At 46.8% G+C, this 16983-nt stretch overlaps 2 protein-coding genes across 2 annotated transcripts in view; both read left to right on the top strand.

Moving 5' to 3' along the window:
* LOC133349703 (homeobox protein Hox-B3a-like) overlaps positions 1-16983 on the top strand; it is a 355311-nt gene that overhangs the window by 95934 nt on the left and 242394 nt on the right. The gene's annotated exons all lie outside the window — the stretch shown is intronic.
* LOC133349834 (homeobox protein Hox-B8-like) lies at positions 1246-8914 on the top strand. Its single transcript, XM_061563637.1, has 2 exons — positions 1246-3351; positions 8440-8914. The coding sequence occupies exons 1-2, from the start codon at positions 2964-2966 to the stop codon at positions 8736-8738; spliced, it is 687 nt and encodes a 228-aa protein (XP_061419621.1). The 5' UTR covers positions 1246-2963; the 3' UTR covers positions 8739-8914.

The following is a 16983-nucleotide window of genomic DNA, read 5'->3' as shown; positions in this document are numbered from 1 at the left end:
TCTCCAGGTCCTCCGGTTTTTCCCTCCTCATTTAGAATCAACATCGCGCCTTTAGGGTATTTGGCTGCTGTACATTTCCACACGATGATAAGCCACTTCGTTGAGCCATCATTTGTGGCCAGGTGACCTCTGAACAAAGAGCTGTATAGCTCGGTGGGCCTTACAATACAAACATACGTAGTTTAGATTGTTTAACAGTTTTGAGTACTTGTCAATTGGGCGTCATTGCAGGAAGAACACAGCGCAGTTGAGATAATAGACCTAGAATTTCTGCCTGAAAGAAGACGCGGTTTTCCGCGTGGAAAAAAAAGGTGGCAACGCTACAACTCTACCGCGAACAGCCCTCATTAATTTGTTTCTGATGACCTTGAATAATTTGTCCCCCAAACGCGTCGTGTTTGTGCTCGCGAATTTCAATTCTACTGTGCGCGGTGGGGTGGCGGGGAGGAGCGGTGGCGCAGCGGTTAGCGCGACCCGTGTTCGATTGCCCGCTCACGGCCAACATCGGTGAGGAATATCTGAACCGGTTCTGGGCCTCCTCTAGGTCGACTCAGCCCAAAATGTATATCTGGTTCCGCGTGTAAACACATCGCCACTGGGGGAGACAAAGGCAGCCGAGCGAGGTGCTGGCCACCCACCCCCTCATGTGCCGTGCCGGCCTTCATAGGGTGCTACTCGCTACCAGCACTTGCCCCAACAGTCTGTTACAGGCTACACGGGAGATCTTTGTCTTTTGGTGGTGGTGGTGGTGGATGGGCGAGGCGGGGGGGGGCTCTGGGGGAGGTGAAGGAGGGTGGGGGCATCTCAAGGTGAGTCCGAGCAGGTTTTCGAGCTGAACGTGCCCAGGAATACATTTCGGGGTGCTTCGGGAGTGACGCGAAGGTGGTGGAACGGGCGCAATTGCCCGGCGGCTGCTGCTGCTGCTGCTGCTCCTGCTGCTGCTGTTGTCCAAACTCCGCTGCTTCAAGAGTTTGCCCCCTCGCTGCTCGAGCTGGTGCCGTGAGTCTCGAGTGTCTCCGTCTCGTCAAGACGCGAACGTTGAAGCCACGTGGCATCTGTCCGAGCAGGAGGCGCAGGAGGAGACGGGCGCATGCACCCCTCACCTCCGGTCTCTTCGCCAGTGACGATGAGTAGTCGACAAAGTCATCATCGGTCGAGGGAAGAGTCGTTGCTTCCACGTTTGTTTTCATGATTTTGTTTTTTTTTCCCTGCAGACTAAAATATGCTAACGGGGTGTAAAGTCGCGTAGCGTACTTTCTGAAAATAGATTTTTTTTTTCTGTAGCGTATGGAACATTGCTTAATTGATGCGATTGTATAGTGTGCGTTCGGGGAGTTTCATAGCTTAATGCCCTCGTGAGAATCAGCGGAGAAAGAGCGGTGGCTAACACCGTACGGTTAAACCCACCGTGGTGGTCTGCGCTCCTTGTCCTGAGGAGAAGGAGGAGGAGCGACACGACACGAACTCTCTCTCTCTGATGAAACCCTCTCTCTCGTCGTCGTGGCGAGCAGCAGCAGACCTCAACATTCACATTTAGCTCCTGAACATCATTGCTGCCTTCACGCGCAGGAAGATAGCTAAAGCATATTTAGCGTTAGACAAGTTGGTAAAACATTGTAATGGTATAGTCAAAGTTACGATAGCAGTTGTTGTTGTTGTTTTTGAAATCTCGAAGAAAATACCCTTATCGTTAAACGTCAGAATCGTGTAGGAGTTTAGGTCGTGTTACACATCTAGCAGCCGTTACTCAAATCATGTTTAAATAACGTCTATTATCACGCAGTTGCCAATAAAGCTTGAACACGCTTGTACATTTAACTTAGGCTGTTATTGTTATCAATCCTAATTACGTAAAGTTGTCATAATTGTTATTCTTGAATCTGCCGCGCCTATCAAGCTGTGTGTATAAATGAATTGGCCTTAAAGTTCACTCGGAGTAATTGTAGTGTACTTTAAATAATAATATTACTCAAGTTGATTCATTATTCATATTTTAGTTTTAATTGTTATGAGTATGAATTATATTATTGGCTCGTGTTAATTAGTTACAAGTCGCTTCGTGTTCATTAATCCGCCGTATGAGCAATTAGTATGATTTCTGTTTGGTAATTGCGTTAAAAGGTTTGCCGTGTTTTATATCTTATGAATTATACCATTTCATATTTGTTCGGACTGGTACATAACATAATTGAATATTGATCTTCTTCGCGACTGTAAGCACTAATTAAATTATGACTATTCTTATTAATCAACATAAGCAATTAATTATGCAGTCAATTTGAGTTAATTAATATTTTGACGGCATTAACTATTAGTCAGTTGTACACGAATGTAAACATTTTAACATATAACGCGACATTGTATATTTCTATCATCCTAATAGTTATTATTCTACTCTTATAATTCATTGTTATTCGATTATAATTCAATTAACATTATTCTTCACAACTCAGCCGGAAAATTAGCACCAGCTTAGCCCCTACTACCTTTCACAATAGCGATCGGCCAACAACACAACTTAAACCAACAACAACAACAACAGCACTAATAGACTCGTGTGCATCATAAATAGCCGGATCAACAGCAACAACAAACTTCAACAACAACAAAGTGTAAACAACAACTACTGCTACAACTGTAACAGCCCGTGCTGCATCAAATTCAACCGCTCGACAACAACAACAATAACAACAACAAACAACAACATTAACAACACACAACACAAACAACAACAAACAAAACAGCCACAACTGCGTTAGTCGGCCACATCTCTACCAGAGCTAGCCGAGCCAACAACAACAACCACCACAACAACCACAACCAACGCATCATCAACAACAACAACAACAGCTACAACACCCCCCCACCCCACCCCACTGTGTGCATTCAAGCAAGCGGTGACCCGTACAGGTTCAATTCCCAGAGTTGCCTCTCTCTCCACACCCCACACGCCAAACACGACCATGAGCTCGTACTTTGAAGATTCGCTCCACGGGGGATATTTCGACTGCCGCTTCGCCGCTCACGAAGCCGCCATGCGCAACGCCGCCGCTGCCTCCGCCGCCGCCGGCAGCGATTTCTCCGCGGGCGTCTTCGACAGGTCCGGGGGCTTCGGCGTCGGGGCCTTCAACGGAGCCCCGTACGGACTCGGCTACCACGGGGTGCCGCACTTCGAGGGCGAAACGTCGGACCCCGGCTACCCGAGGCTGCACGACCCGACCGCCTCGCCCTACGGAGCCGCCTCGCCCGCGGCACGGGGGCGAGGTGGAGCGGGGGTCGAGGGGGTCGAGGTGGACGCCGCGCGAGGAGGAGACGGGGGCGGCACGGTGTTCCCGTGGATGAGACCCCAAGGTTGGACGCGCGGGTTGTTTGTGCGAGTGTGTGTTGGTGCGGGGAGCGGTGGTGCAGCGGTTTGCGCGCTGCGCTATGAACCCGGCGACACGAGTTCGATTCCCACTCACGGCCAACACCAGTGACGATTATTTGAACCGGTCCCGGGCCTCCCCTAGGTCGACTCAGCCTCAAATGAGTACCTGGTGCGGTGTGTAAACATTGCCACTAGGGAGACAAAGGCGGTCGGGCGTGGTGCTGGCCACCCACCCCCTCGTGTACCGTTCCGGCCTTCATAGGTGCTCGCTAACAGCACTTGCCCCAACAGTCTGTTAAAGGCTATACGGGGGTTCTTTGGTGCGGAGCGGTGGTTGTAGACAGTGCCCGGATAATCCTGGGAGCAAAAGTAGCTTCTTATGGCTATACGGGCTTGATTTGAGGATTTCGTGACTGCAGGAATCCATACTCTTTGGTTCTTTTGGTAAAGTCACGTAGGTAGAAAATAAATAATAGATCACGACGTTTCGATCGCAACAAGACGGTGGCTTGTTGTTGCGATCGATACGTCGTGATCTATAACACTGGTCAACAAAAAAATAGTTTTTTTTCTGGCCTGGACTTTTGCTCCGCATTTTCAAGGTCCCCCCGCGCTAAATGCTTTCAAGCTATCGATTCCGGTTCAGTGATTCTGCACTTGCTCTATTACTATAGTACTATACTGCCTTCGACTTTTATGAACGAGCGGGTGTTTGAGGTTAGCGATTTGTCGTATTATCTGGCTGTGTAGCAAATGAAAAAATGCATTTACTTTGCTATCCAAGTAAAAAAAATTGTATTTTAATATTTACATGTTTTGTTTAAATTTAGGGCCCCTTTATAACATCATGCTACAAGCCCTGCACCAGCTTAATCCGGCACTGGTTGTAGCGTTTAGCGCGCTGTGCTACGAGCCCGACGAGCCGAGTTCGACTCCGGCTCACGGCCGACACCGGAGACGATTATCAGAGCCGGTCCTGGGCCTCCCCTAGGTCGACTCAGCCTCAAATGAGCACCTGGTGCGGTGCGTGAACATCGCCACTGGGGACACAAAGTCGGCTAGGCGTGGCGCTGGCCACCCCTCGTGTGCCGTGTCGGCCTTCATAGGTTCTCGTTAACAGCACTTTTCCCAACAGGCTGTTAAGGTTATACGGGGGATCTTTGTTGATATGGGACTCTCCACCTAGGTCGACTCAGCCTTAAAACACATTCCTGCGGAGGGAGCTGGTAGTAACGTTGGGTTGCTCGGTCAATGGCCAGGGTCAACGTAGGCGTGGTGTATTCTGCAAATATGCCCGACTGTGAGGGCGGGCACAAGTCGGCGTGAGTAGGTTAAACGTTGAGTTTTATAAGGACACCACGGGGTGAGCACCCCTCCCCACTCAGCCCCTCCCACCCTCCCTTCCCCACCCAGCCCCTCTCTCCCCACCCAGCTCCTCCCTGCACGACGGACGGACACAATAATCCCTTGTGGGCTGGTGTAACCAGGAGGTTACTACCAGTATAAGTATAGTATAGTACCTGGGGTAGCTTGTGACGCATGGGCGTGTGTGTAGGTGGTGTGTGTAGAAGGGTAGGGGAGGAGCGGTAGTGTAGTGGTTAGTTTGCGCGATTCTCCTGTAGCCATGCACCGAGGCTGTGTCCCCGGATCTCTCAGACGAATTTGAAGTTTCCTCGATGAAACATCGAATTTGCAGTTCGCTTTCAACAACCAACGACTCTGGAGTGCAGACCGCGTGCTTTCTTCACGAGTGGCTGGACCGTTGCCGTCAGTGCCGGTAACACTGGTCAACAAAAAAAAAATTCAGGCCTGGACTTTTGCAGCTGTTTTATACTAATCTTAGGGTGCTGATTCCAAATCTGATCTCAGATTTGCTCTATCACATCTCGTTTTTATGCTATCGGCATACCCCATTTTCATTGATTTTACCCGAAATTAACTCTGTCACTTATGATTGCAAGTTGTGGCGAGTCAGTGACTGCTTTAGTGTTAAAATATGGTGCTGTATTTTTAGGATAGTGTGTTTATAATATCATTTTATGTAGATATCCACATTTATTTAATATTTTTCTTCTGCAGTTTTTATTGAAAATGCAATATTTGATATCTCAAAAAGCTGATGTGATAGACAAAAACTGATGCCAGATTTGGAATCAGCACCCAAAAATTACCTTACGACCGTTGGAATACCTCATGCCAGAAAAAGTGTGTTGACCAGTGTCATTTGCCTCTGTGATCGGGTGGCAGGGATTCATCTTGTACTGAGGTCTGGTACCTGACCAGTAATTGCTGCGTTGAGCCTCGCGACAACACACACACCACGTGCGCTCGGGGTGTTCGTACGCGCGCCTTTGCCACGCCGCACCGGGGGTACTCATCTAAGGCTGAGTCGACCTAGGGGAGGCCCAGGACCGTATTCTGGAGAAGGTCGACAGTTCTTTACAGTGGCGTATCAACGACATTATCAGTGGCATAGTGACTACATAGTGACTACATGATCAGTGGTGTAGTGACTACATTATCAGTGGTGTAGTGACTACATTATCAGTGGCGTAGTGACTACATTATCAGTGGTGTAGTGACTACATGATCAGTGGTGTAGTAACTACATTATCAGTGGTGTAGTAACTACATTATCAGTGGTGTAGTAACTACACTATCAGGGGCGTAGTGACTACATTATCAGTGGTGTAGTAACTACATTATCAGTGGCGTAGTAACTACATTACCAGTGGCATAGTAACTACATTATCAGTGGTGTAGTGACTACATTATCAGTGGCGTAGTAACTACATTATCAGTGGTGTAGTAACTACATTATCAGTGGTGTAGTAACTACATTATCAGTGACCTAGTAACTACATTATCAGTGGCGTAGTAACTACATTATCAGTGGCGTAGTAACTACATTATCAGTGGCGTAGTAACTACACTATCAGTGGCGTAGTGACTACATTACCAGTGGCGTAGTGACTACATTATCAGTGGCGTAGTAACTACATTATCAGTGGTGTAGTAACTACATTATCAGTGGCGTAGTAACTACATTATCAGTGGTGTAGTAACTACATTATCAGTGTAGTAACTACATTATCAGTGGCGTAGTAACTACATTATCAGTGACGTAGTGACTACATTACCAGTGGCGTAGTGACTACATTATCAGTGGCGTAGTAACTACATTATCAGTGGTGTAGTAACTACATTATCAGTGGCGTAGTGACTACATTATCAGTGGCGTAGTAACTACATTTTCAGTGGTGTAGTAACTACATTATCAGTGGTGTAGTAACTACATTATCAGTGGTGTAGTAACTACACTATCAGTGGTGTAGTAACTACACTATCAGTGGCGTAGTGACTACATTATCAGTGGTGTAGTAACTACATTATCAGTGGCGTAGTAACTACATTATCAGTGGCGTAGTGACTACATTATCAGTGGTGTAGTAACTACATTATCAGTGGTGTAGTAACTACATTATCAGTGGCGTAGTAACTACATTATCAGTGGCGTAGTAACTACATTATCAGTGGCGTAGTAACTACATTATCAGTGGCGTAGTGACTACATTATCAGTGGTGTAGTAACTACATTATCAGTGGTATAGTAACTACATTATCAGTGGTGTAGTAACTACATTATCAGTGGTGTAGTAACTACACTATCAGTGGTGTAGTAACTACACTATCAGTGGCGTAGTGACTACATTATCAGTGGTGTAGTAACTACATTATCAGTGGCGTAGTAACTACATTATCAGTGGTGTAGTGACTACATTATCAGTGGTGTAGTAACTACATTATCAGTGGCGTAGTGACTACATTATCAGTGGTGTAGTAACTACATTATCAGTGGCGTAGTAACTACATTATCAGTGGCGTAGTGACTACATTATCAGTGGCGTAGTAACTACATTATCAGTGGTGTAGTACCTACATTATCAGTGGTGTAGTAACTACATTGTCAGTGGCGTAGTAACTACACTATCAGTGGCGTAGTGACTACATTACCAGTGGCGTAGTGACTACATTATCAGTGGCGTAGTAACTACATTATCAGTGGTGTAGTAACTACATTATCAGTGGCGTAGTGACTACATTATCAGTGGTGTAGTAACCACATTATCAGTGGTGTAGTAACTGCATCATCAGTGGTGTAGTAACTACATTATCAGTGGCGTAGTAACCACATTATCAGTGGTGTAGTAACTGCATCATCAGTGGTGTAGTAACTACATTATCAGTGGTGTAGTAACCACATTATCAGTGGTGTAGTAACTGCATCATCAGTGGTGTAGTAACTACATTATCAGTGGCGTAGTAACTACACTATCAGTGGCGTAGTGACTACATTATTAGTGGCATAGTAACTGCTGTATATTTGGAGACATCTGCTGTATATTTGGAGTTTGCATGTTCTCCCCGTGCTTCGTGTGAATTTTTTCTAGGGGTCCTCCGATGTTTCCCTCCAGCTTTAGAAACAACATCACGCGTTTGTAGTATCTGGCTTCTATACATTTCCACATGATGATACGGCACTTCGTTCGGCTATCGGTTGTGGCCAGGTCGCTTCTGAAAGAAGAGCTATATAACTCAGTGGGCCTTAAATTTCGATTTAAAGCTTCCGTGACTGCAGGGATTCATCTTCTTGGTTCTTTCGGTAAAGTAACGTAGAAGGAAAGTAATAAAATAATAAAATTTAACATAATAAATTCCTCTTGATATGCAAATTATTTTTTCAAGGCGCTCTTCCCCCTCCAACCCAGCTTAAATATACGCTCCAAGCGTGGGGCGTTTCATTCAGACGCTGTCTTCCCGACAGACCTGTTTTTCACCTGAGGACGGCTGCTTGCGTTGTGGCCGAAACGTCGTGAGAATTATTATGTTTTATTTTTATTATTTTATTATTTCCCTTCTACGTGACTTTACCGAAAGAACCAAGAAGATCAGTGGGCCTTACCTGGTAAAAGACAAACAAAAGTTTAAATAATTTTAGATCGTGGCTGGTGATCACGACGACGACGACGATGATGACGATGATACCGACGGTGACATGTTGATTCTTGCAGGTCCTGCGCGCAGGCGAGGCCGCCAGACCTACAGCCGCTACCAGACCCTGGAGCTGGAGAAGGAGTTCCTCTTCAACCCGTACCTGACGCGCAAGCGGCGCATCGAGGTGTCTCACGTGCTGGGCCTCAGCGAGCGCCAGGTCAAGATCTGGTTCCAGAACCGGCGCATGAAGTGGAAGAAGGAGAACAACAGGGACAAGTTCCCCAGCACCTGCCGGCCCAGCGGCAGCACGAGTGAGGAGGGGTCGTCGCATTCCCCCGATAGCCAAACTCAAGACAAACCACTCAGTGACATATAAGTCACTGCAGATGCCGTTATTGGACCTGTAGAGGCCGTTATTGGAGCTGCAGAGGCTGCATTGGACCTGCGTAGGCTGTTATTGGACCTGCAAAGGCTGTTATTGGACCAGCAGAGGCTGCATTGGACCTGCAGAGGCCGTTATTGGACCCGCAGAAGCTGCATTGGACCTGAAGAGGCTGTTATTGGACCAGCAGAGGCTGCATTGGAACTGTAGAGGCTGTTATTGGAGCAGCAGAGGGTAGATTGGAACTGCAGAGGATGCATTGGACCTATAGAAGCAATATATGTCCTTGGTTAATATGTCATCATGGCCAGAGCTCTTGGTGTTACCACACCTTGCCCATGGGAGCTGATGTGGTGAGACGTTAACTACCTCGCCTGGTTCCAACCCGACCCTGACGATGCCTAATGTATATTTGGAGTTTGCATGTCTCTCTACCCGTGGTCGAGCATATTTTTATTCTGGTCCTCCGGTTTTCACTTCCACATTTAGAAACATGCATTTAGAGTATTTGTCTGCGATACATTTCCACATGATAGGCCACTTCATCGAGCTATCATTTGTGATAGCCAGGTCGCTTCTGAAAAATAGCTCTATAGTTCAGTCGGCCTAAGGAAATACGAAAATCGTAAAATAAAAATATCGACCCTTTCTCGGATCCCACAGCTGCCACACAGTAGACACGTGGCATCCAAGATTTGCCGTAACATTCTCACACCCTCCGGTCTTAGGTCCTCCCCTTGGTCGCTGGATTATTTCAACAACTGACCCTCCTGCATCATGTATGCCCTACTCAGAGATGCCATAGACGACCTTATTGATCCTACAGAAGCGGTGTCTTATAGAGGCCACGTTGGTTAATTATGAGCCATATTGGTCGTCTAGAAGTCTAGTGAATGTGATCCAGTATCCAGGTCAAGATTATAATTTTTTCACCAGGTGATAACTTAAGATACAAAGATCAGTGTAATTTTGCAAGCGAGCTGGGTCATCAACAACGAAAGCAAAACAGATAAAAACTAAGTAGAGTAATGAAGCGACTCACATTAAGTACAGCAATGAAGCAAATAGTTCGGTGTCAGATTAATGTAATACAATAGTTGTGGGGAGCAAGTGTTTGTCAACCGCATCGAGATTCATGAAACTTTTTAACCTGGCTGGGCTACGAGATGGGTCAGGAAATGGCTGGCACAGCAAGATCTGTCTTCTTCTTTCTTGTCGCATGGCTGATGATGTATATGCAGAGTTAAAACTACAATCTCACATTCAGGTGGTCAAGCCAAATAACCACGCTAGCAGGATCAGCGGGAGTTGTGTTTCGCTGTAATGTCTCTTTCATATTTGTGGATCGGCACATTGTGTTACTACTATACGTTGTTACGGTCTCTGTTCTGGACGAGCACAGTCACACACTGCGACTGGAGAGGTTTTTTAATTATAATTTTCCATTTGTTCATCAGAGATAATTCGCCTCTATTGCTGCCATGATTTTGTGTGCAATGGATGTGGTTTAGCAAGATCGGAGGGCCGTCGAGTGTTTTTGCCCCTTCTGCGGACATGTCGCCCTCGCTGTCGGTACCCCAGTGTCCCACCACACACAAGGTGCCACCTATAAAGGAATTGGACCAAAAGTTCCTGCAGACTCGGTGGAGACTTTCTTAGATAAGTAAAATAACAACAACACGTTATTCCTGTTATCACGGTCACTACCCCCTGCGGCCTAGTAAATTCACCCAGGGATGGTGCATTGTTGCCGGGCATAAATCCAGGCGAGGGCAGGTAAAACATGGCGGCCCGGCCTGGAAATGTGTTATTTAGTAAATGTGTATCGTTACAAAAAATATATTCTCTAAGGTACACTAATCGGACAGTGCTTCTTGTTTCGGCATTGGAGGCAAGCTAGTGTTCTGAACAAGTTTTCGATGAGACTGGAACAAATCAGTTCGACGATGGTGCGAACCGATCATGCTACTATTACGGCCACGTCACAGATATATTTTTTGAAGTATTAATACAATGCTTTAGTAATAATAATAATAACATGGACAATACGCGTGTGTTAGAAACACATTCCTGCGGAGGGAGCTGGTAGGAACGTTGGGTTGCTCGGTCAATGGCCAGGGTCAACGGCGGCGTGGTGTATTCCGCAAATATGGCCGACTCTGGGGGCTTGCACAAGCCGGCGTGAGTAGGTTAAACGTTGAGTTTTATGAGGGCACCACGGGGTGACCAGCCCCTCCCCACCCAGCCCCACCCTACCCATCGTCCCCACCCAGCCCCTCCCCACCCAGCCCCACCCCACCAAGCCCCTCCCCAGCCGCACTCTCCCCACCCTCCCCTCTCCACCCAGCCCCTCCCTCGCCACCCAGCCCCTCCCTGCACGACGGACGGACGGACACAATAATCCCCTGTGGGCTGGTGTAATCAGAGGTTCCTACCAGTATTTTACAGCACGTGTTGGGATTGTTCAAGACTTGCATTGTTTCTGACAATCAATCAAATCGTCTGAACGAACGCGCGATGCTATGGCGTGTTGAAGGTGCGTGTGGTGTCACTGGCACCAAACTCAAAGACTCACGACATATGCAGATGTTAAAGATTGCCCTCCATCGTGCTCGCTTCATGGAAACACTTGACAGCCCACGCATGATTGAAACATCTCCCCTACTTAATCATTTACTTTCATCTTCCCATATTCGTCATCCGCCTCTCAACAACAGCCTACTTCCTCGACAATGAAGATTTATATGTGGGTTATCAGATATTATCCAGGTCACCCCACCGCGACCCTGTATAATCTAATCAATTATTCACTGCTTTATGGACAAAGTAATTTAGGTAAGCTGTATATTAGATTTTTTTTAAATAAACAAGTTCGCGATTTTCTGTAACATCTGGTGCTTGTCCAATTTGAAGTGTCCTCGAATTCAATGATCGAGAGCTCGAGAAAGACCGGACGCTTCAAGGTTACACAATTGGAATGCCTCTGTAGACGTTTTACATATGTATAGTTTGGGTTGCCGTGGGGTTAACACCACTGGACTGGGAAAATCCAGAAGGTTGCGGGTTCGATCCGATCTCCCGGCTAGGCACTTAAAACAAACGCTGAGTGTATCTTACACTCCGCCACGCATCCGTCCACCGCAACAGTGTAGAGGATGGTCCAGATTTATTGTCACCCCCCACCCCGCCCCAATTAATTGACCCCTAACAGTTTTTTTTTCCCTTTGCGTATTCATTTCTGTTGTAAATAAACCTTACTTCGAATGTGTTTTATTAAGCTATAGAGAATTACAATACGTCTGGATCACCGTACAATAGGTTACACCACCGTGAGTCGATTGACCGGTTCTGTTGGGGTGGGGTAAAGGGTGGGTAATCACACCGCCTTCCAAGGCGTCTGAACAGCGAGGAATGCCAATAACACATTGCACTAAATAGGGGCTCCATCTATAGGGCAGTGCTTCGCAATGGGTGTGCCGTGGCAATGATAGAAAATAATTAGCAAAGACAAAAATCCCCCGTATAGCCTTAACAGGCTGTTGGGGCAAGTGCTGTAAGCGACCACTGATGAAGGCCGGCACGGCACACGAGATGGGTGGGTGTCCAGCACCACGCCCAGCCGCCTTTGTCTCCCCACAATTTACCATACATCAACATAAAATAAATTGAATCGACATACGCATAGAGACATTGCAGCGAATACAGAAGATCAGGGTGTCTCAAACTCCATTCCTTACGACCCATCACCACGCCCCGTCGTTCCGCGTCTACCAAAGTGCTCCTCCTACCCCATTCGAACGCAAATTAACTCGTTCCACGCCGCACGCGCCCGATGATTGTCAAACTCGTTCCACGTGACGCGCGAAGAAAATCACGCTGACCGCGTCAATCAGAGCCGACTCGCACATCAAGACTGAGGTCTCAGCGTGCGCGTGTCTTTGTACGTGTGTTCCCACGTGCGCGCGCGTGTGTTGCCACGTGCGCGCGCGTGTGTTCCCACGTGTTCCCACGTTTGTGGATCGGGGCATTGCGCCGTTATACTTTGTTACGGTCTCTGTTCTGGATGGATGACATTTCAAGGTGGTTAAAGGCAGGTAGAGTTTGGAGGTCATGGGATTTTCATTGCGTTGTCTCCTCTCTAGTTTAACTATAGTTTATGATAAATACCTTAGTTTGGGGGTAATTATCTTTGTTGCTAACGTAGCCAAATGTAACCGTTTTACATGATACTCAAAACATACCCATTGTACAATTATGCAATTGTGTATTCAAATGGAATTTGTCGTTTTTATTCTATTATATTTTTAAAAGAAAGTATAATTCTATACTTGTGTGTCCAAGTGGAGCCCCTTGAGTCGTTTGGTTTGTTTTCGCGCGATCCTGAGGATGGCCAGATAGCCACAGTTTGAATGTCAACGCAGCCAACAGGATTACAACGTGGTATATATCCTGTTACAGGATTACAACACCAATTTGACAACTCCTATTCTATAAAAACCCGTGTCAGACCACGGGCAGTGGAGAAGAGTTAATTGCAGAGCCCGTCACTCGGGTACGGGAAATCAAGGAGACCGCCCTGGGTCCCGCGCTTTGGGGGGAGGGGGGGCGGGGGGGGGTGCTCCCCTTCAACGTCACTGTCAGTTGTTACACTACCGGTTTAGTTTAACGGCCGTCGGTTGTGATGTGTCCTCCAGGGGCCCCACTGCCGTAGGGAGGCCCCTGGTTCGGGTATCCTGCTTGCTGTGTGTGGACAAAGACCAAGGAACGACAGAAGAGACAACGAAAGATCAGAGGGAGTGGCAGACGGGAGTAGATTACCGGGATCAGTGACGGACTCTGGGACAACAAAACGCGGGCATTTAGAAACGCAGCTACTCAAATTCGGGCTATGGGCAATTACTTATTTTTGTATATTTTTATTTCATGGGTTGTGCGATGGCAAACGGTGTTGGCCAGATTTGCGATGTGACGATGGTGGGCCAATGCGATCTCATTGGCCCATTTTGTGCTGGTCCAAAAAATAAACCCACACATGGGCCGTTGAGGGAAGAATCTTTGTGGTGCTTCCCCAATGAGGCCCACCGGGCATTTGCCCGGGACTGCTGCTGCTGCTGCTCCGAGTCTGGCCGGGGAGAAAGCGATGGGGGGATGGAAGTTCCGCCCCCCCCCCCCCCGGAGACGGACAAAGAGGATGAGGAGGGCTCAAGATGAGCAGCGGGAAGAGGAGGAGGAGGAGAGCCGGGCAGGAAGGGGATGAGGGAGGGAGGGAGGAGGGAGGAGGAAGGGGAGGGACGAATGACCGGGCTCAGATGTCAGAGGTGAGAGACAAAGAATCCCCCGTACTGCTGAGGCGAGTGGTGTTGGCGAACAACGAATGAGAGACACACCGGCGCAAACAGATGGAGACACAGACACATAGAGACAGAGACACATGGAGACAGACATAGAGACACAGACACATGGAGACAGACACACACACAGAGACACATAGAGACACAGACACACAGACACACAGAATCAGAATATTTATTTATATTGCAGGAGTCTGACACACGCACACGTAGAGACACAATAACGCACATGCACATGCACACAAGACAAAGATCCCCCCTGTAGCCTTAACAGACTGTTGGGGCAAGTGCTGTTTATAGCGATCACCTATGCAAATCAAAACGACACACGAGGGGGTGGGTGGCCAGCACCACGCCCAGCCGCCTTTGTCTCCCCAGTGGCGATGTTTACACACCGCACCAGGTACTCATTTGAGGCTGAGCCGACCTAGGGGAGGCCCGGGACCGGTTCCGATAATCGTCACTGATGTTGGCCGTGAGCGGGAAATCGAACTCGGGTCGCCGGGTTCGCACCGCAGCGCGCTAACCGCTACACCACCGCTCCCCCACACGCACACAGACACACACACACGTAGAGACACAATAACACGCACAGACACAGACACACTCACAGACACACACACACGTAGAGACACATTAACGCGCACGCACGGACACACACACAGACACACACAGACACACGTAGAGACACAATAACACGCACAGACACAGACACACAGACACACACACACACGTAGATACACAATAACACACACACAGACACACTCACAGACACACACACAGACACGTAGAGACACAATAACACACACAGACACAGACACACACACAGACACACACACGCGTAGAGACACAATAACGCGCACGCACGGACACAGACACACACACACACAGACACACACACACACAGACACACACGTAGAGACACAATAACACGCACGCACACAGACACCACCCTCGGTCGAGATTTAGAGCCTCGTGCCGTCGTAAAAATGCCTCCCCATTTCGCTCTCACCCCCCCACACCCCGTAGCTGTCTCCGTGGTAACTGCACAACGTGAACCCGGGACAAGCGGGATGACACTCGAATGGAAGTCGCTTGAACGCGCACGGGAATGTCTCGACACATCGGCAACCGACGAAGCCGGTTGCAGGGATCGTCAGCGAGACGTCGCGTTCGTGGGTTTTTGACTCTCACAGCGCACAAGCGGTTAAGTGCAGGAGCAGTGGCTAATAAAATATCGATTTAAAGCTTTCGTGACTGCAGGGATTCATCTTCTTGGTTCTTTCGGTTAAAGTCACGTAGAAGGGAAGTAATAAAATAATAAAAATAAAACATATTATGTAGAAGGGAAGTAATAAAATAATAAAAATAAAACATAATAAAATTATTCTAACGACGTTTCGGCCACAACGCAAGCAGCCTTCTACGTGACTTTACCGAAAGAACCAAGAAGATTAATCCCTGCAGTCACGAAAGCTTTAAATCAAGACACACTCATCTTTAAACCATCTATGCCCCGAAAGAATACTTGTGTTCTCGACACAATGCGACAATAGCACCGATTACATCTGGCAGATAGCAGATAACGGTCACATTGTCTAACATTGGGGGTCGGTCAGTGTGTAACAATGGACTATTCTACTATTTCGTATACGGCAGCAGCAGCAATGTATGTACGTCGAACTTCTTTCGCACCGTACGTAGCCAATCTGGCTGATCAAAGGTGCGCCGGGGGTAAGGACAACAACATGAAACACACACAGCAGTTGTAGAGAAATTAGTTTTCAATCGACGCTTAAAAGTGCCCGTTACACTTGCAGGGGGCTGATGATAATCACATCACATTACGTGAAAACATTTTCCGATGACCAGTTTTTTGTTTAAATATGCATATTAATATCTTGATTTGAAGCTTTCGTGACTGCAGGAATCCATACTCGTTGGCTCTTTCGGTAAAGCCACGTGGGTAGAAAATAATAATTTATCACGACGTTTCGTGACTTTACCGAAAGAACCAAAGAGTATGCGTATGAATAGTCACCTATTTACCTTACCCACGTGCATACGAGTAGGGCTCCATTACTACGAGTCGCTCTGACCGGCTTAGAGAACGACCGCTGAACGCTGCAAGGCACGGAGCGCTTTGATCATTCCGAGACAGTTCTACTAGTGGCACCAGAATTCCAATTCCCTTATTCATATTCTTAGGTTTTTTTCGGTAAAGTCACGTAGATAAAAAATTAAAATTAATAAAAGTTAAATAAAAACAAAATATTTTATTTTTATTTTATAAAGTAAAATAAAAATACATATGTATTTTTATTTTATTTTATAAAGTAAAATAAAAATACAATATTTTATTTTACTTTTATTAATTTAAAATTTAAAGTAAAATAAAAATACAATATTTTATTTTTAGTTTACTTTTATTAATTTAAATTTTAAAAATAAAATATTTCCTTTTTTTTACTTTTATTAATTTAAATTTGCATCTACTTGACTTTACCGAAAAAACCTAAGAATATGAATCCTTGCAGTCACGAAAGCTTCAAATCTGCAATTCCCTTGCCAACTCCGCGGGGTTTCGTACAGACGCCGCTCCCCAACCACCACCGCTGTGAAAGAAAAGAATAAAACTCATTGCCGTTATTTACTCGTCTTTGTTTTCCGTCAGTTTAGCCCGGCCAAATAAACAAAAAAAGCATCGATGAGTCTCAAGACACTGCTTTCAGGAGGGTCCTGCCTTTTTTTGTTGTTGTCGTTGCAGTGATTGCGACGTGCGGTCAAATTCGAGGTGTGGTTTTACATTTTCTCAAGTGTATAGAACAACAACATTTGACGAAACGTTTAGAGCAACAGCAGCCAACATTCGCCGCTAATTGGCGGTG

The sequence above is a fragment of the Lethenteron reissneri genome, chromosome 31, assembly GCF_015708825.2.
Source record: "Lethenteron reissneri isolate LAM-NWPU_2019-01 chromosome 31, ASM1570882v1, whole genome shotgun sequence".
Taxonomy (NCBI): Eukaryota; Metazoa; Chordata; class Hyperoartia; order Petromyzontiformes; family Petromyzontidae; genus Lethenteron; species Lethenteron reissneri.
This window is presented reverse-complemented; position numbering and strand designations above follow the sequence as displayed.

What these genes read in the sequence shown, in the direction of transcription:
- LOC133349834 (XM_061563637.1), top strand. Translation starts at nt 2,964, where the DNA reads ATGAGCTCGTACTTTGAAGATTCGCTCCACGGGGGATATTTCGACTGC. An exon ending in CCCGTGGATGAGACCCCAAG is followed by an intron (nt 3,352 to 8,439) that starts GTTGGACGCGCG and finishes TGATTCTTGCAG; the next exon opens with GTCCTGCGCGCAGGCGAGGC.